The 20871-nt window shown below is 44.8% G+C and overlaps 1 protein-coding gene across 1 annotated transcript in view; it reads left to right on the forward strand.

The window, feature by feature from the left end:
- The window catches only part of GDF11 (growth differentiation factor 11), a 731844-nt gene that overhangs the window by 661437 nt on the left and 49536 nt on the right, over window positions 1-20871 (forward strand). The window contains exon 2 of the mRNA XM_078686435.1: window positions 12430-12803. Within this exon, the coding sequence (XP_078542561.1) occupies window positions 12430-12803 (374 nt within the window). The remainder of the gene's footprint in view (window positions 1-12429; window positions 12804-20871) is intronic.

The raw sequence follows: 20871 nt of genomic DNA on the forward strand, positions 1-20871 counted from the left end.
TCTAATTTAGCTACCAGATAATAGATCATGGATGAATTCAACCTATATTTCTTAATAATATCTTCACTGATCTGTCCCAACAATGTAATGCGCACTCTAAAAATGCGTTCCTGTATCCTCCTTCTTCTCTATGCTGCTGCTTGTATCCTCATCCTCCTCGCCATGACGTACAGCGCGGCCATTGTGAAACATTATGAGGCATTGTGGGCCTGTTTAAATAGTTTTCAGTTGGTTAACACCTTATGTGAATTGGTGCTATTTTGCATGTGCTAAACAGTGAATTCTAGCGTAATCGCAAATTGTGAATTTTTTATGAATTGGTTTGTGAATCCATATTTGCGAATTCGCAAATAAGGAATAGTTATTTCATGAATGCAAAATTAGGAATCGCAAAATTAGCGATTTCACATCAAAATTTGCGATTTTCAATGATGCATTGCATAGTGCTATTTTGCGATTGCAAACAGCTGTTTTTTGCGATTCACACTGTTTGCAATCACAAATTATCTTGATGCATGTGCCCCTTGGTCTCGGAAAGTTAAGGATTCAGAATGCTTAGATTCCAAATTTGATGTCAATTAAAAAAACACATAGATGCTAAGCCGTCGACTGACTAGCAGGATAGAAAAAACGGAAAAGCATGTCTATGTCTTTTCTTGCACACTTCAGTCTAGAGAAGCGGTTCGTGTAAATCAATAAAAAAACACCTAAAAACTTCATGTGAGTTTAAGAAAGACATCCCACCAAAGGAAAGACACAAACAAAGGACGTTATTTCGACGAAAAAACGACGCCGACCTAAGGAAATTGGTAAACGGGACGCAAAGTCCTGTGGGGAATCCTTGGGATTGGAGGAGAATGCGAGGGGGAGTCTTTATTGTTTAGTCCGAGGGGCAGAGCCGGCCTTTGCTATGCTCTCTCTCACTCGACTTTTATTACCTGTGGCTAAAACGTTTGAAGGGTTAAGGTTAAGGTGATTCACGAGAAGAAAACCAAACCTAAAGAGGACACGGTAAACAGCAGCCTTCCCAAAAAGTATTTAAGCACTTTGGCACTAGGTCTAAGGCCTAGGGAGACTATGGCAGGAAGTTCCTGCGCCCCTCTGAAGGACAGCGCCCTGGGCGTGGGCCTGGCTCGCCCATGATATAGACCGAGGAGAGTGGCACTCGGCGAGTGGCAGGAGCTCACCAGTTGGGGCTAGGGGAGCCTCGTCCGTCATTATTTCCTATTCCATGACCTCTTTCTTGTCAGGTTGGTTTATGTTGGGGTGGGGTGGGGGGAGGGGGGGGGAGTTTATAAATGGACGGCATTTGTGCAGCGGGGCTGATGTCATGACCCGACTTGGCCCTCTGGAAGTCTGGTTCTGCACCTGGAAGCTGTAAAGTCCAAGAATCACACTCGTAACTGCCCAGGTCACTTAGGGCACAATTCAACACAGATGTTAATAAGGGCACTGACCCGCACGTGTGTGTATTTAGGAGACATAATTTGTATCTGTCAGTCACACCTCAGGTCAGAGGTTGGAAGGTTCGCGCGGGGAAAGGTAAACAATCGCTGCAGGCCCTGTTCAAGCTTCGACGGGGTTGCACAGCCCCTGAAAGCAAAGCCTCTCAATGTAAATAGCTCTCGGTGGCTAAAATTGCACCTTTACTCTATGAATATCTTACTCTATGGTGCCGAACCCTCAGCATTACGAGGGATTATTACAATGTAATCAGCTGCTTTCACTGCCTTAGTCTAAGTGGAAATGTGTTTTTCAGATGCAGCTAGTTAAATCCATAGGATAACTATAGGGATATTGAGGTCCAGTATGTAAAGTCCATAGCTGTAGATTGGAATATTGACCTATCATTTGATAAAACCACTGCACCATCATGGGAATACTCTACGAAAAGGACGGTTGTTTATATAGTGCGCTCTTACCCTCATTGGGTCTCAGCATTCAAGTAATGTATATTATAACTTTAGTTACACTGGAAAGGTGCGTTTCAAATCTGCAACACCACAAAAGGAAGACTTATCTAAAAACGTCAAAGCAACGCATTTCTACAGTAACTCTGTCTCGTGTTGACCCTACAAAAAAAGCAGTCCAAGATAGTGCCGGAAATAGTTGCAAAAGAAAGTTTTAAGAATTTTGACTTGACTTAGGCACGAGGGTCACTCTACTAGCCCATTCACCTGGCTGTCTCGACCTACATCACCAACCTTTCTACACCCACTACCTACTGTTTTTCTGACGTGGCCAGGGTGAGGAGTCAGCCAGGTGCAGGCTGCCCCATCATATTGTATTTATTTATTTATTTATTTCTATTTATTTATTTATAAAGTTTTATATAGCGCATACTTGATCCCGAAGGATATCAGAGCGCTTTACAATTTCCCTGAAATAGGAATATCAAGCTGGCTGGATATTCACATAAAATGTTTTTGCAAGTAAAAGATCTAGACCCAAACTCAAAAAGAAATATCTTTATCAATGTTTGTTCAAGCTTCTTTGATAGTACTTGGCTGGTGGACTGCAGTCAGCTTGGGCTTTTAGATGCTTTTGCCGGCCCCGGGTTCTGAAGGTTTAACATGATTCAGTCTTTTTTGGCATCACAGGGACTTCAATTGAGCCTAAAAGTGGTAATAAATTCAAATGTATTCCAAATAGGGAGCCCCAAATATGTATTGCCCGGGGTTCTACGAAACTTAATATCTCAATGAACTGTAAGTTATAATTTCATAAGCTAGTCTGAACAAGCGTCGCCAACTGAACGCAAAACGACTGCCTCAAACTCAACACAGAAAAAACAGAAGAACTGATCTTCGGGAACACCGACTCTTGGTGGTTTGCTGAACTAGGACCCTCACCCACTCCTACAGACCATGCCCGAAACCTCTACATCCTCCTGGACAAACTCACCAAAAAAAAAACATATCATCATCTGATAATGCACACCACATACTCGCTCCACATCATCTGATAACACACACCACATGCTCTCTCCACATCAGTTAGACATACCACATGCTCTCTCCACATCATCTGATAACACACACCACATGCTCTCTCCACATCAGTTAGACATACCACATGCTCTCACCACATCATCTGATAACACACACCACATGCTCTCTCCACATCATCTGATAACGCACACCACATCTTCTCTCCACATCAGTTAGACATACCACATGCTCCCTCCACACCATCTGATAACACACACCACATGCTTGTTCCATATCAGTTAGACATACCACATGCTCTCTCCACATCAATTAGACATACCACATGCTCTCTCCACATCAGTTAGACATACCACATGCTCTCTCCACATCATCTGATAACACACACCACATGCTCTCCCCACATCAGTTAGACATACCACATGCTCTCTCCACATCATCTGATAACACACACCACATGCTCTCTCCACATCCGTTAGACATACCACATGCTCTCTCCACATCATCTGATAACACACACCACATGCTCTCTCCACATCATCTGATAACACACGCCACATGCTCTCTCCACATCAGTTTGACACACCACATGCTCTCTCCACATCAGTTAGACATACCACATGCTCTCTCCACATCAGTTAGACATGCCACATGCTTTCTCCACATCATCTGATAACACACACCACATGTTCTCTCCACATCAGTTAGACACACCACATGATCTCTCCACATCATCTGATAACACACACCACATGCTCTCTCCACACCATCTGATAACACACACCACATGCTCTCTCCACATCATCTGATAACACACGCCACATGCTCTCTCCACATCACTTAGACATACCACATGCTCTGTCCACATCAGTTAGACATACCACATGCTCTCTTCACATCATCTGATAACACACACCACATGCTCTCTCCACATCATCTGATTACGCACACCACATGCTCGCTCCACATCAGTTAGACATACCACATGCTCTCTCCACATCATCTGATAACACACACCACATGCTCTCTCCGCATCAGTTAGACATACCACATGCTCTCTCCACATCATCTGATGACACACACCAAATGCTCTCTCCACATCATCTGACAACACACACCACATGCTCTCTCCATATTTGTTAGACATTCCACATCATCTGATAACACACACCACATGCTCTCTCCACATCATCTGATAACACACGCCACATGCTCTCTCCACATCAGTTTGACATACCACATGCTCTCTCCACATCATCTGATAACACACACCACATGCTCTCTGCACATCATCTGATAACACACACCACATGCTCTCTCCACGATATCTGATAACACACACCACATGCTCTCTCCACATCAGTTAGACACACCACATGCTCTCTCCACATCAGTTATACAAAACCCTCTTTCTATGTGCTATGCCTTGCCGAATTGCTGTCATCTCTTCCTGATACTGTGTTCTCCATCATGGGACCGTCACCAATATTCTTGGACACTGATTAGGTCTACCCAGTTTTGGAATTCCAGATCCTTTAACAAACATATATGAATAGTTTAATTTCATGTATTTCTTATACCAGTTAAACCCATAAATTCAAATAATATAGGCAGCAACCTGTAAACTTTCCTCATTTAAAACAAACATAAAATCAATGGGAAAAGGTGGACAGATATATCGGCAGGGCTCTAAGTAGGATGAAAAACGTGTTGAGGGGGGCTAAAAGAGGTGGGGTCTAAATGATTAAATGCGTGGATTAAGCTTAAACACTAAAATGTCCATAGAGTGCCACCATACCCACATATTTGCATAGAATCACAACTGCAGTTGGCATACATGCATGGCCATTGCTCTGTGCGCTTTGCAGAGAGGCCAAGGATTGCATGAGCACGTATTTTGAACACCTTTTTTCCCCTATTGACGGGCACTGGGAGAAACTCGTACTACCTTTAGCCACAACTCAAATATGCCCCGTCATAAACACCTGGATGTGACTCCATTTAAATTACACACTAGACAAGAGTAATATGCTGCCTGAAAAATGTAACACAACATCCTGGAAAAAGCAAACAAACATAGAGAATTCAAGATTATGGAAAGCATGTAAAATATAAGCAGGAGTAGCGTGGATTACCGTAACGTTTTTTTTTACCCTATTCGTTCAAAAATCGATCAGTGTTTTTGCATGAAAAGTTAAGGCTATGAATTCAGGGTCTGAAAGGGACCTTTTTCAATATCCATTTTAAATACTATCGGGTCTGAGACTCAAAGGTACCCGGCCAACTTAAATGCCCTGCAGATAGGTTGTATAGCTTTAGAGAAACAATGGCTGCCCCTGCTGGTAGGAGGTTTCTGTGATAGAGGGTAATCAACATTTAATTTTAAAGCTTGAATAATGCATTCTTGTTTTAAAAATGCAGTCTGCCTACTTAAAGAAAAGGGGCTGTGCTTAAAAAAAAAAAGTTTACTTTTTTTTAAAAGTATGTTTAAGAGTTGTCATTGGGCCTCTGGATCACGACCTGCACACAAATAAACTTTTTCCAACATTCACAAAGGAGAAGGAGTCCCAAGGGGACCAATTCCCCTTTTCAAATGAGTTGCCTAATTCTTTCAGGCGTCTGTAACTTTGCAATGTTCAGAATCATCACCGTAAACCATTGATACGTCGCATACCGAATCACACAATAAAAGGGGGGCCTAAAGACGTTCCCTAGAAATTGTGATATTTTATTTAATAGAACTGTGTCCCCTTAGTTTGGGTTGGATGCGTACTCATAATTAAATGCTGAATGCGGCAAAAGTGGGCATGGATATTGAGGTTTTTTGGGGACTCTAGAGCAGAAATGATCTGTTTCCACTCTAGAATTGTGTATGTTTTCTGAGGGATGGTCCTGCCTGTACTCTAATTTAACCAGGGTGATTTCTTGAAAAGTCATGGAATCTTATACACATTAAACCGTATGAAATAAAAGTATGAGTACAGTCTAAGAAACAGCAACAGCAGGTGTTGCTGAGTTTGTGTACTGGGAAGTTTCTATAGGGTAGTGATGAATATTTCGAGTTGTTTCGTTGAGATTAGGAGTCCATGAAAGGGGCCTGTATTCCCCACACTCAGGTAGTTGTGACATAAAAGCGAGAGAATTCAGCTTCAGAGCGAGCCATAGAACTGGAGATTTTACAACTGGTGGCAGGATTTCCTAAGTTTTATGTTTTCTTCTATCATGAATAACATGTAGAATACTGATTCTTATACTTTTAGCACAGAACTGCTTCAAGTCTTGGGTGTTGTGGGAGAAGACTGAGCCTTCAGCATTTGGGGTCTTATTTAGAGTTTGGCGGATAGGGTTCTCTGTTGCAAATATGATGGAGTGCCCTGTCCGCCAAACCCTCCTTCACCCACCTCATTTATAGACTGGCAGAACTTACTATTCCGTTGATGGAGCCCATGTTGGCTTCATTTATCGAATACTTCCTCTGATTGCCCGTTGGAGTAAGGAAGGGCATTTCATTGTCCGCCATATTTTGGGCAGTCAGTGTAATGTCTTTTTTCCCCTATCCCTTACTGCCAGGTTAAACCTACGATGAGGGACAACAAAACAAACAATCCCACCCCTCCCCCTACCCCATCACCATGGTGGAGATCTCTGAAGGAATGAAGCTCATACGTTTTTTGTTATTCAGAAACAGAATCCCCTTTTGGGAGATTGTTTTTGAAAAACAAAAACATTTGACAAGTTTGATGTACGTTCATCAAACAAAGCGGCGGCTGTACAATAACATGTTTGTACCTTGAATGAAACTGCCACCACAGTCGTTCCTTCATTGAAAGTAACCGCTGTTATGGTGGTTCCTTTCAGTGTACAGAGTTGTCCTTTGGGCCAGTGGGCACCTCTAAATTTGGTGGTGTGAGTACTCTCGGGATGGCAGAGGTAATGTCTTTGTAGGCATGCAAAGGTTTGTGAGGCATAAAGACATTGTAGAATTGTAATTCAGCAGCGAGTGAAAGATCGTCATTATATCTATTATGGGGTTGTGGCATTGTATCCATTATATTATCCTAGCTGCATGTTTCTGCGACTTGTCAAATGTCTTACTTAAAAGCACGGTCTATATGGCATTGCGCTGCAAGAACTGATACCATTTTGTATACCTATCTCAGTGAGATGCAGCGTGGTGGATTGCTTTTCATTACTGTTTACTTACAGACAAAGGAAGGTCGAAGTCACCAATGCTGTATGTGTCATGGCCGGCTTTAGGGCAGTGCGACCGGTACGATTCCACTGGGCGCTGATCTTTGAAGGGGGACTCTGACCTCAGGGGTTTCTCTGTGTTTAGCAATAACTTATAATTGGAGAGTTGAGGGGCATTTTTGCCCAGTAGTAGTGAGAGAATCCGAGGAGAAGGTCATGGGAGTGGGGGCACCAAAAATCATTGTCGCACTGGATGCCACCAGCGCTAAAGCCAGCCCTGGTATGTTTTGTAATGGAGTGGTTGGGCGTCCCATAATGTCAACTTCAAAAAAGTTGACATCGAGCAAACATTCCTGGTATCGTGACCTTTTGCAGGGATGTATTTCCGTCAAATTTTTACATTACAAAGAATAACCACAACAATTTTGACGGGAAACATCCTTTACCACGAAAGTTTTACAACGCGGTACCATTACCACGCAGGTTTTACAACGCAAGTCGTTACAACGACTTGCGCTGGAGGGCGCTGTAGGATAGGGAATAGTTTAATTTACTATCCAACTCCTTCCCTACTATCCACGGGGACTGGAGTTGGAATAGGAAATTAAACTATTCACTATCCAGCGCCCCCAACGCAAGTCGTTGTAACGACTTGCGTTGTAAAACCTGCGTGGTAACGGTACGCGTTGTAAAAGCACGCGTTGTACCATCATACATCCAATTTTGACCACCTATATCAGGAAGAAGCCGTGGTGGATTATGCAGAAGCTTTACAAAGGCCTCACATATCCCCAGTTAGATCATACTCAGTAGTGTGCAAGCATTTCCAAACTTGTGCTCCTGTCCCAAGCTGCCATTTCAACAAGCATTTGCAATGCAAATGGTCTTGCATTTGCGAGAGATTAAGCTATTGGCATTGTACATGACGATTCCTTTTATTTATATTTTAAAAACCAACACGTAAATGAAAGGCATTGCCGTTTACAATGCCAATAGCTCAAACGCTCTCAACTGCGAGACCTATTGCATTGCAAATGCTTGTTTAAGACGTGTGCCCTGCAGATAAAAGACCATGAGGAAAGGGCTTCTCCCTTTAGTATCTCCTTAAAGACATGCGTGTTCCCAGCCCCTGAGGTACTTCTAGTCTTAAAACTCCTTGAATAGCTCCTAGAGAAGATGCTACTATTACAAACCACAAAGTAGTAACTTTCCCGGAAAAAACTGTGAGGAAGACAAAAAAAAAACTTTGATTAAGGCTCATCTCTTAAAGATATCAAGTGTGAGTTTTTCCCGGAAAAAACTGTGAGGAAGACAAAAAAAAAAACTTTGATGAAGGCTCTTCTCTTAAAGATATCAAGTGTGAGTTTTCGAGGATGGCCTTGCGTTTAAACTGGGAAATGTGGTAGGATTCCGCGCGAAGCGTTTCAAATAAATATGAAATACCAGTATTTGTAAAGGGCACAGCTACCTCCAATGTGGTGTTCCGGCGCTGGAGGCCCTCGGGAAGATTAAGCAAGCTATTGCCCAGAGTCACATGGTGCAGGGCTGACCTGCTGCTGGTACTGGGGATCGAACCGTGAGCCCCAGATTCCAGTGTCAGTCACCCTGACCGCTGCGCCACACCTCTTCCAAAAAGCCCCCATGGACAGCGCCCTTGATAGATGCCTCTTCCCTTCGGCTGGCGCTCTGTGAAAGGCCCCCACTAGGTGCATAACCCCCAAGAGATGCCCCCCCTTGCGCTGCAGATTTAAAAATACAGAACACAAAATAACACAAAGAAAAGAAGAAATATTCAGCAAATGTGCACCTAACGCCAGACAGAACAACCATCATTACCACGTAACCCAAATGTTTTCTGTGTGTAAAACTGCTTTGTAAAATATTTGCCCCATCTGCTGCAAGGCGCCAAGACAATTTCTGTTGCTAGCTAATAGCCCATTGCGGCAGCCATGCGATTGAGTGGCGCTTCCGCCTGCATTAAGCGCAGCCGTGCATAATTCTGTATTTATGTAGCATTATGTGCGGGGTCCCAGCAGGGGGCGGGGTTGAGCATCGCATTAGGAACTGTAGCCCCCTCGACCTTGCTCGTCACACGCTTTGGCAGCCGGGGCCATCCTTGTAAATGAACCGCATTGAGCAGGGAAGAGAGTAAGCCGGCGACAATTTAGAGCTCTGTGTGAAAAGCAGGCAGTGGGGCCTCTTTGCAGACACATTCCACATTTATACGCGCGTGAAGGGACGAGGGAGGCGCAGATGCCAAACAGGTCGACAAAGAGCCACGTGCGCGCGTGGTGTCCCCTCCACTCTACCGGACACTTCGGCTCCTGCTGGGCTTGGTTCTGCGCCACAGCCCCCACCACTCACTAAAGCTGCCGATTTCAACAGATAAAGATTAAGCACCGCTCTACGCCATTGTTGTGGTTTTTTTGTCATCGCTGCATACATTCTCGATGGGGCCGCCGCAGATGTGGCCCGCTCGCTGCTTTTTGTGCGCATGGGTGTCCATCTCAGGGCTGCGCTCGGGCCTTGGCCTACAAATGCGGCGCTTATGGCAGTTTGCAGTGAATTCTAAAAGCTGGGCCAAACTGGGATTCACTGTTGAGTGCCCCCAGGGACGGAGGGCTACCACTTACTTAGAGTGGCGCAGATGAATGGTACAGGCCCCTGCTCCCACCCTCGCCTTTTCCAAGACATGACATTGAACAGAGAGGGCAAAGCAAACCCATGCCTCTCTCCACTAAATCACAGCCAACAGCCCCCATCAAGGCGGACCCCAAAAAATACAATCATCTCTGGGCACACAGGGCCAGATCTATGAATCTCGAGTTGATCTCATGGATAAAGCTGACATAAAAATGCATTTCATACTTCCCAAAACAACTTTTTTGGAAGCCTTTCACAGGGGGGAAATTTAGACATCCTCCCCCCTAAAAATAGTAATAAATACAGTACTCTGTTTAACTAATCAGCCCTTATGAAGAAGAGTAATCTAAGGACAAGATGAAAACAAGCGCGCTCGCTCGAGGACACGCTAATTAGAAACAGATGGCTCTCATAAAGATAACAAATTGCTTCACAACAGCCGTGGAGCAGAGAGCTAGCCCGGATGGGCCGGACAAAAAGAGAAAGGGCAGTGGGGAAGAAGCATCATTTTCAATGGGAAGCCAGTGTTTAGCATAAACACTGACGTGACCCAATGAAAATGATGGGCGGGGTTTCGAGCCCCCTTCTAAAATCTATTCTCTTACAATATCTCTCGCCTAGCAGGCAGCGCTTTGCGCTGCAATGCCACGCGAGACCTAAAATGGAAGCAGTCTTTCTTTGTTCAAGTAGTTGATGTGCTCATTTTGGAAGTTTAAAGGGTTACCCTTCCTCACTGTCCCAGCTTGCGCCCACGCACACCCTCATTTGGGGCACCCGGTGCAACCCACAGCAGAAATGTATTTGCTCTCTGCAGTGCAATTGCCTTCAGTTAACCGTGGCACTGCAGTAACACGGTCCACAATATAAAAAAACAAACGTCCTTTCTCTTTTCATATGGTACTGAAATGTTTGAGAATTTTCTACCTTTTAATCAACAGTTAAAACTCTAGTTTCAAACTGATCCTTGCATTAGGAGGGTGCCCTCTAAAGGTGAACACAGGGCAGGAATTCCGAAGGGGCTCTTGATTTCAGTGGCATAAAACTAGTGCATTCAGAATTGGGGTGAGGCTGGATCGATAAGTGCTACAAGAGGAAAATGAACAGATATAATGTACTGGTTCTCTCCCTCACCCTTTCTCTGAATCTATGTATGTCATGGAAATTTGGCATGGCATTGTGCATATAGTGGTCAAAATACCCCTTTACTGTTTCCTTGTTGACCGCTTTTGAGTATTATAATTCAGCCTGGGCGGTATTCCGCTAAATGGAACTCTGCGAAGTGACCCAAAAAACTACGCCACGCTGTGTGGAGTTCCGTAACCGTTGGAGTGCGATACGCTGTGCTGCTTGCACTGATTTTTAACGCTGTAAAATCAGTGCCTATTGCATCATGCACAAGAGGGTGCTGCTTCTTTCTGACGCTCGAGTACATGTTCTGCTCGAGTGGCAGCTTCCTCAACGAGAGCAGAAGGTTTCTCAACATGAGTAGTAGCGGCCAGCCACGACTGCCCGTGTTAAGAAATCTCGCTGGGAGGTGGTCCGGAGTAAAATTTTCTTCACTTGCGTTTGACAACTTAATGTTGGCGAGCCGCAGAAGAGGAAAAACTCTGCAGAACTCGGCTCTCTAAGTGGAGCCCAGAGTGGGAAAAACTCCACAAACTCTGAGCGTAGTGTAATTTCATGCCCAGGCCTAATTATAATGGAGAAACATTTCAAATGACATCTGTTTCTTTTCTCCTTTAAAAAGACAAATATTGTACCTTTATCTGAATAATTTTGCTTATCTAACCACATAACTCGGCCCTAAAATACAGTATATTTAATTTGTGTGAGAATATATGAACGTAGTTGATGTATCAGGTACGACGACAGTTGAACATTTGGGTGAATCTAAGTACATGCAAACCAACCAAGCTAGATTGACAAAGACTGGGTCTTTCTAAATAGCCAGGGATTGGACATGTACAATTGTAGTTTATGTCTTGTTATATGACATGTCCCTTTTACTGTCTAGGGATGACCAATTCCAAATTGTAGCTGCCCCATCACTTAGCGTTAAATGATTGAGCTAGAGTAGGGAAATACGAGCCACATGTTATCATAAGTGCTGCATGACTGCTTGATTGTACTGCACTAAACCGTGGACCACAGGGTTGTTTGCTTAAGATTAAATACATTAAATAAAGTGGTGATAGTATACATTTTAAATTTATAAGTGAAACTGCTAGTGATGGGGCACCAAATAGGAATACTGCACTGAATTCCCATATTTTAATACAAACTCAAAAGCAGATTTCAGATTCTCCTATGAGTTCAAGAAATACTAGCTAGCAGGTAATTAAAAGGTCCCAAAGTTTCAAAGAATCTCTGTTATTATAGTAGGTAAAAACCTGTTCTTTTTCTTTTGAGAAGCAGCACATCATCTGAGATTTCCACATATGCGACGAAAGAGTAGCTCTGGTTGGAAAAGTATAGTGCTGAATATCGGTTGCAGTATACAAAAACATTGCAGAATAATGTTTTGGATTGATTCTGGTGTATTTTTCTTATTACATGAGTAATGGCAATAACAGGCAGCTGTTTTTCTTTGACTGGTAGATATTTGTTCAATAATCACTCAAAATATTCCCCTTCCTTCTTTCAACAGCGGATCAAGTTGTCCAAATTGAGGGGAGTCCACACTGCTGCTTCTTTAACTTCAGCCCTAAGATCATGTTCACTAAAGTGCTTAAAGCCCAACTGTGGGTCTACCTACGTCCCATCCAGCATACATCCACTGTCTACCTGCAGATCCTGCGCCTCAAGCCTGTGACTGAGGAGGGTAGCCGACATATTCGCATACGCTCACTCAAGATTGACCTGAACTCTCGGATTGGCCACTGGCAAAGCATTGACTTCAAGCACGTACTGCAGAACTGGTTCAAGCAACCGCACAACAACTGGGGCATCGAGATTAATGCATTTGATCCCAATGGCAATGACCTAGCTGTTACCTCGCTTGGTCCAGGCGCTGAAGGACTGGTATGTAAGCTCAAGATTGTGAAGCTGGTGGCTAAATTGAAGGAATATGGCCAAAAGGAGGCACCTCCACCTCTCTTGCAGTTTGTTTGTATGTTCTTATTGTCATTGAGAGTCACATGTGCCTGAAGGGGTGTTATATTTGTTAAAGACCTGTATATACTGACACCAACAGAAGTCCTTGAAGTACGTATTCTTAGGCAGCCTTCTGCTAACCAGTGTAATATTAGCACTGTAGCATCATATGGCCCTGCTTTTCCTACTGGACTTTTCAGAACCCTCACACACCATTTTCCACAGCATTCACTTTAGAATGTAACAGTAGGGAATTATTATCATGACCACTGCCTGGAAATGATTCACTTTCTTAAAAAATCACCCTTAACTAGTCCGAGCAGGTATCCTTGTTGGCATCTGGATAACAGCAAATGTTCTGTTACTTACAAATCAGAAGCTCCCTGTATGACAGGGAATTTGCTGTCATACAGCTGGTCACAAGGCATGGCAACATCACTCAATTTTACCTCTATGTCAAAACAAAGAGGAGATACATTGGATAAAGGCATTGCAATGGCATGGAAACATGTTATGTTATGCAGATTTGTAGACTCCGCAATCATCTGCGAGGGTATCCTGGCACTGAGCAGGTGCGAGTCTGAGCACAACTAGGGCCTTGTGAGACTACTTAAAAAGCTAGTCTTCAGCTTCTTGTGGAATTCAAGAAGTGAGGAGGAGGCTCTTATCTGTACCGGCAGGTTGTTCCATGCTTTAGGAGCAATGTAGGGAGAAGACTTGATTCCTAGATCTGGTTTTCCGTATGCTTGAGATTTGTACCAGTAGGAGTCTGATTGAGTGGAGGTGTCTGGAAGCTTTGTCAAAGCAGATGCGATTGTTGAAGTGTGCTGGAACGGTCTTATGTGGTGCCTTAAAAGTGTGGGAGAGGTGTTTGAGTTGTACTCGTTAGTGAATGGGGAACTAGTGGAGCTCCTTCAAGTGCGGTGTGGTCTTATGTATGTGCGGCATGAGAGGTTGAGAGTGATTCTGGCTACTGAGTTCTGAATGGGCAGCCTTCTGGTGAGTTTTTTGTTGATCCCGGCATAGAGGGTCTTCCCATAGTCCAGCTTGCTTATAACCAGGGCATGCGAGATGCTATTTGGGAGAGATTTGAAAATCTTTCTCAGCATCTTCAGGGTATGGAAGCATGAGGCGATAAAAGCATTGACTGGGTGGTCATGTTGAGTTTGTTGTTGATCATGATCCTGAAGTTCTTGGTGTTTGTCGGTCCTAGCTCTGTTGGCCACTAGGTGGAGTCCTCCGGCGATGTGCTTTTCCCAAATATCATGGTTTCAGTATTGTTGGTTTTCAGCTTTAGATAGATGGTCTTCATCCAGTGAACAATTTCAGTCATGCAGACATTGACCTTTATCTGGTTACTGGGTGTCTTGACCATGAGGGAGAGAATGAGTTGCATGTCATCGGCATAGGAGAGGGCATTAATATTGCGAGAACAAATGATGCTGGCTGTATACATTGAAGAGGTTGGACTAAGGACGGATCCTTTCGGAACCCTGCAGAGGAGGTCATAGGTGACTGAGGTGTACGGTGCCTGGCTGACTGACTGGGTCTTCCAGTCAGGAAGGAGAAGATTCATCAGAGCGCATGTCATTAGATTCTGATGTCATAGGCATTGGAAGAGGATGGGGTGGGAGACTGTGTAAAATCCTGCAGAGAGGTCAAGGGAGATGATGGCTTCTGTTTCTCCTCTGTCCAAAGACCTGCAGATATCATCCGTGGCAGCAGTGAGGGCAGTGTCTGTGCTGTGTTTTGGTTTGAAATGGGACTGAATAGTGTTTAAGAGTTTGTGGTTGTTGAGGTATTTGGTGAGGTGTCTGCTGAGGATTTTCTCTAAGATCTTTGCTGGGAATGGTAGCAGGGAGATAGTCTGTAGTTGATGAGCGTTGAAGGTTTGGCAGAGGGTTTCTTCAGCAATGGGAGGACAGTTGCATGTTTCCAAGCATCTGGGAAGGTTGTAGCGCTGATGGGTTGCAGTCCTCTAGATTAGGTGTGGTAGGGGCATAGGTCTGATGGGGTCCCTGAGTAGATGAACCTCTTGATGGTGGTGGTTTCTTCTGGGGTGAAGGGCTACGTGGTTAGCACTGGTTCTTCGGATAAGATCGGGAGGCTTTTGGCGTAGGCTTTCAGGTTTGGTAGCAGGCTGAAGTTGATGTAAATGGCGGTTATTTTGTTGTTAAAGAATTGAAAGAGATTGTTCTAGAGGTCCTGCGAGGAGGTGATCGAGTTGAGGCAGCCTATGGTGAGGTGAAATCTTTCACTATGGCAAAGCTTTCTTTGCTTTAGTTGGTGCTGGCATCAATGGGATCCGCTAGAGCCACGCATTGATGTAAACCAGATCATTTGCTGGTATCGTTTTAGGGCGGATTTGAACATGCTCCTGTCTAGATTTTTCTGTCTCATTCTCTATTTATGCACCAATTGTTTGCAGTGACGTTTTATAACTCTAAGTTCTTCCATGTACCAACTGGCCTGGGGTCTGGATCTTGTTGTATTGCTGTGTATGAGGGGTGGGCAGGGTACCCCGCCCTCACACTGGACTGTGCTTCACTGTAAAGCTGCCTCAACAGTCTTACTGCCGACCCACCCATTCATCCTCCAGGGTGAGGTTGGGTGGTGGGGGGGAGGGTGTTTAACTCCAGTCTGGAGCAGAATTCCCACTAGGCCACCAAAGGATTTTGTTTTATAACAAAGGGGTTAGCTTGGCCTATCACAGTATTGGACTGTGCACCCACTCCATAACAGATTCAACATTATGTCTACCCCCCTTAGAAGCAAATTGGGGATTCCCCCTCAATGTGACTCCTTCCTCCGCCCCCAGACCGGACAGAAAGCTCACTAGCCACCAAGGACTTTGTTAATAAAAAAGGAGGAGAGGACTGCCCAGGCATCAGGCCATGCCCCTACCCCATAATGGACCCATCAGTCTTTCTGCTCCCTGGGGAGAGGTGGGGAGCACACTAGACAGGAACACCTAATTATAAACGGGGTGGCGGTGGCCAATCTAGGCATCAGCAGTGGCGTCACTAGGGGGGTGCGGACCACACCAGGTGACACCATCAAATGGGGTGACACCAATCTGTGCTCTGCAGCCTCGCCTCTGCTCTGCTTTACAATCAGAAGGAAGGAACCCCGAGGCACGAGGAGGCGATACAAACAGGTACACCCAGGAGCACAGTCAGACAGTTGAACAATGGAAGGGAACTGGAGCCCGTGATTGCACGCCCCTTCTCGAGCCGGGAGCTTTAGCAGGGCCTCACAGAGAAGTTATACAGCCTAGCTCAGAAGTGAACTCTGCTAGCGCTATGATGGACGGCGTTGACAACTCATATATGCCAGTGATGTTTCAGGTATTACGGAATTACACTTGTTGGCACATAGAATAAAAAATTATACCTTGTACCATTAGGCACCCTTTGCCAAGGTGTATGCAAAGAGCAAATCGAATCTGTTTTGCACGCACTCTTCTAATAGTCAAGGTGCACAAGTTATTTTGTACCGGTGCCTGTTTTTGCAAAAAATGAAAACGGAGGAAACAGAGTATGAAATTAATGCACATCATGTGAATTACTTTTGTGAAGTTCGTAGAGCTACCTGGTTCCGATTTTTTTGCCAATTTCAAGAAATTAAACAAAATGATGTTGCACAAACGTAGTTCTGTCTTTCAGATTTGAAGACTGGAAAGTTTAAGTGTTTCCCTTCTGGTTAAACACAGCCAAAATCATGCTCCATTAGCTTGCTCAATTTAACTATTCGAGGATTTCTTTAGTTCTGGGCAGGGTTTGTATGATTCCCTAGTATAGAGGAGACAATGAAAATAGTGCAAAATGCATTTGTTCTAACTCTGAAGAGTCCTCTTCTGAGAAGTGTGTGCAGGGGCGCTGACTGTCATGCCTTCCTTGGAGAGGACAGTGGGACAGAAAGGATGCTTAGGGCCTTCGCCCATCCTAGGCAGCGGCATAGCTAGGGGGGGACGGTGGGGGCAGTCACCGTCAGCCCCAGGCGGCACTATTTTGGGGGCGGCGGCGGCACAGTGCACACATTACGTGCAATTATTAGTGCACCGTGCAAACGCACTGCGCACCTGCTTACAACAAATACTGCAGTGCATGCCAGGCACACACCACCTACTTGCATAGTGGTGATGGTGAGATGCGCGGCGGCGGCGTACCCAGTTTGTGGGTCCCAGGGCAATCAATCTTATAGCGCTACCAATGACGGCCTTGGGCCAGCCCCCGTGCTGTGCTCCACTGATGCGGCCACCACCACACGCTTAGACTGAGTGGAAACAGTCTCGGCAGTGGGGTGCTGCTGGGCGATTTGCAGAACCCTTACGTTAGTGGCCCAACCACCACCACAGTGGATTCTAAAGAAAGGGTAAGATGTCACTGTGAGTTGAGCAAGAGTTTGGCACACTCTTTAAAACTTTTCTACAGCGATATGTATACCATGTGGATGGTAATTTATCGGACTTCAGTGCCTTTCATAGGATAGTACCGCCATTTCAGAATGGCAGGTTGCGTGACTGGAACAATGCCTACGTGATGCAGATTGATACTCTTGAACTGGACTCCTCGTTTGTGTGGCATCTTATTTTGTATACACATAATGTTTTTCTCTCAGCAAATATTAGTATTTCTCAGTATGGTGACACATACATGGGGCAATAAGATTCCTCCCCTCTTGCACACAACATCTGTCTAGAGTGTGTGGGAAGTTCTCTCTCCCGCACATGGTACCCCCGCCCCGCCTCCCAGTTTCTGTCCTGGTGCGCTGTGGGGTTCGTTGAAGTGGGGGAGGGGGGCTTCCTGGGCTCTTTTCAGGATTCTGGTGGCTCAAGCCCTCTGTGCCTCCCCACCCCTCTCTCTCTCTTTGCCCTCCGTGATGTGTGTGGTTTTTTCTGCATGCAAATACACTCAGACAGGGCACCCATTAGCTTGCAGTTTTTGCAGCACTCCGTGCGATTAGACTATTAGCAGAGTGATTAGAAAAGAAACAGTTTTAGCTGGATATTTGTTTCCACAAACAACGGTTGCCAAGTGTGTGTTTGTGTTCCGCCCGCAGGAAGGGCAGCGCTTTGAAACTCAGGACTTTTTTGCAATGGCTATTTACTGTTTTTTTTGTTTTTGTTTTCCGTGGGGCACTATGGGCCCTAGTGCAAGCGGGAGTAAATGTGACCACCACCTCCGTGTGCGAGAGCAAAAAATAGTGACAATTGACGTGCGCTTGGGCACTTTACACCCCAGAGCCCTGGAGCCACTGCACCTGCTGTACTAAGAACAGCTACGTACCTATTTGTTTTGTCAGTCTCGAGGTACTGTATTAGGAGCTTTCTCAACATTTTAACGTGGCAGTTAGTTTTGCCCAGAGTGTGCCGTGTTGTCAAGCCAGACAGTGTCATCATATTGTCAAGTGTGTTGCTGTCGAGTTGTTCAGTGCAGTGTTTTTCAGTCTAGTCTCATGCCTGCCTGTGCAGTGTGGTGATGTTTTTCTTCACTAGTGCCACATAACATGGGGTGTAGTGTAGGTTATGGTTTAGTGAGGGTTCTTGAGGCCTACTGTGGGTCCTTATTACTTAGTTTTGTACCACACTGTTTAGTCTGGTGCCATATTGACCAGTGTTGCGTCATCGGGGTATCCAGAGTGGTGCCATTTTGTCTAGTGTGGTGTCATGTTGCTAAGCTGGTGTCATATCATCCATTGCTGGGTCATTGCGGTTTGTGTGGTGACGTTTTGTCTATTGTGGTGTCCTTCTCTCTGTGTGATGCTGTGCTGTTCATTGTGATGTCATGTTAAACAAAGTTTTGCCATGTTGTTTAATATGGTGCCATCACGTTTTCCACTGTGGCTTCATACTTTCTAGTGTAATGTCCATGTTGTGTTGTGCGTTGTGGCTCCATGTTCTAAGTTATCCAAAGCAATGCTATAATGTGAATCTCCGGTGTTGACCTTGGTGGTATAGTGCCATGTTGTCTAGTGTTGTGTTGTCCTGTAGTCCCGTTATTTGCCAACTGTGTCCACTGGCGGACTCAGAGCGGAGGAGGTCCATGCGGTAAGTCGTGAGGGGGTGACACCATGAGTTACCCGCACCGGGTGCCACCAACCCTAGTGACGCCACTGGGCATCAGGCTGTGCCCCCTCCCCAACACAGGGTCATAGACCAGTGTGTGACACAAAGTCATCTAAAGTTTGCATTACTCTTGGACCTGATTACCATTGTTGCCCGAGGTATATAAGCTAATCATCTGCATAACAGGAGACTCTCTCCTTTAGCCTCTGTGCTAAATGGAATCCCATGACAACTCTGTCTGTTCTGATCTTTTCTACCAAGGACTCTATGGCAGGTGCAAATAATAGGGGGCAGGATTCAACCCTAATGTGGGCTGCATCCAATGTGGAATGCATCCGATTATATATTATTTACGCAGACTGTCATTTTGGGCTATTATGTAGCAGTTTAGTGTATGCCAGGACCCACATTATGCAATGTGAGAAACACAGAGAGTTACTACCAATTCATATTATCAAAAGCCTTTTCAAAGACTTATCAGAGGGACCGCCAGCAGTGTAGTGGAGTCCTGCTTGCATTAATATATTGTTAAGTATCGTATGTTATGCGGTATGGTCTTTATGTAGCAGCCAGTAGTTGATTTGATAGGATCTTCGACAGAATTGTAGCATTAACATTTATTAGTGAAATTGGTCCATAGGAGTTAAAACAGGTTTCCAATTACCAAGCCTTTTTCATGGTGGATATGACTGCCTCCCTCAAGTCACAGAGTAGTTCACCTGCAGAGTGTATTGTCAGTAGATGCAGGCCATTATGCTCAGTATAACTGAAAGAATTCTATCGGGAATCTGTTCAGTCTTGTAGCTGTCTGAATTGCATGTGTCTAATCACCTGAGTGCCTTCTCCACAATGAGGGGGCAGTCAGTTAGGTCTCTTTGTATCATTGAGGTCCTTCACTGGGAGATCTGCTGTGGAGGCCCATGGTCTCCCTATTTGTGGTTGCCCTCTGGCCAAAAAGGTCTCCATAGAGCTTGGCAAAGTCCCCAACAATCACAGCTGGGTCTGTTACAGTCTGCCCCTCTGTGTTTCTAATGCACACAATGTGGCTGTTAATGTTGTCACTAGTATACCCCCAGAAATGTAGTATTCCAGGTTTATCAACCTGGTTGTAAAAATAGCTTTGAGAGATTAGCTACATTTTTTTAGTCTCACCTGTGAGGAGTTTTCGATTTTGCAGTGTGAAATTCTCAATCTCAAGCATGAGCATCCCAGTAGCACTGCTTCTGTATAGGCTTTCTTCTAGACACAGGATTTAAGACGCTGCAGCATCGATCTCCTCCTGTTTGGTATATTTGAGTTTTGAGTTGTAGTCTATGGCCCTGATTCTCACCAGTGATTTGAAGCCTTTCCACAACATTGCTGAAGAGTTAATGTAGCACTTGTTCAGCCAGTTATATTTTTCATTTTCCGTCCTCAGGACCTTCCTAACACTATTGTTTTTCAGGCACCAAGCGTTAAGGCACTACATGGCGGTATACCGCAGCTCCCCCCCAACCAATGTCAAGTTAACTCAGGCGTGATCTGAGAGCCCTCTGGAAAAATACACTTTTCCAATTCTTTGCTCAATTCAATGGGACAAAAAAAATCATCAAGGCAGGAAAAGGATCTATGTGCTCCAGAAAATAAGGTGTAGTGTCACTTGGGGAATGGCAGTGCCGCCATGCGTCTTTCAGGCTACATGCCACAGTGAAGGCTATTAGTGGAGTGAAATCCTTCTGTATAACTGTATTAATGGGTTACGTCCATCACATGCTTTATTACCCACTATGTAGTGTCTTGTAGCATAAGGAGTTCTACTGCATAACGCTTGTCCATCTGCAGTAACGAGCATCCACTTCTTGAGCTTTGTGATTTCCGCTCACAGAAACAGTATGAAGTGTAGCAAGCTAACAGTAGTATTTGGAGGGTAAGATCAATCAATGTGAAATA

The sequence above is a fragment of the Lissotriton helveticus genome, chromosome 1_1 (genome assembly GCF_964261635.1).
Source record: "Lissotriton helveticus chromosome 1_1, aLisHel1.1, whole genome shotgun sequence".
NCBI lineage: Eukaryota > Metazoa > Chordata > Amphibia > Caudata > Salamandridae > Lissotriton > Lissotriton helveticus.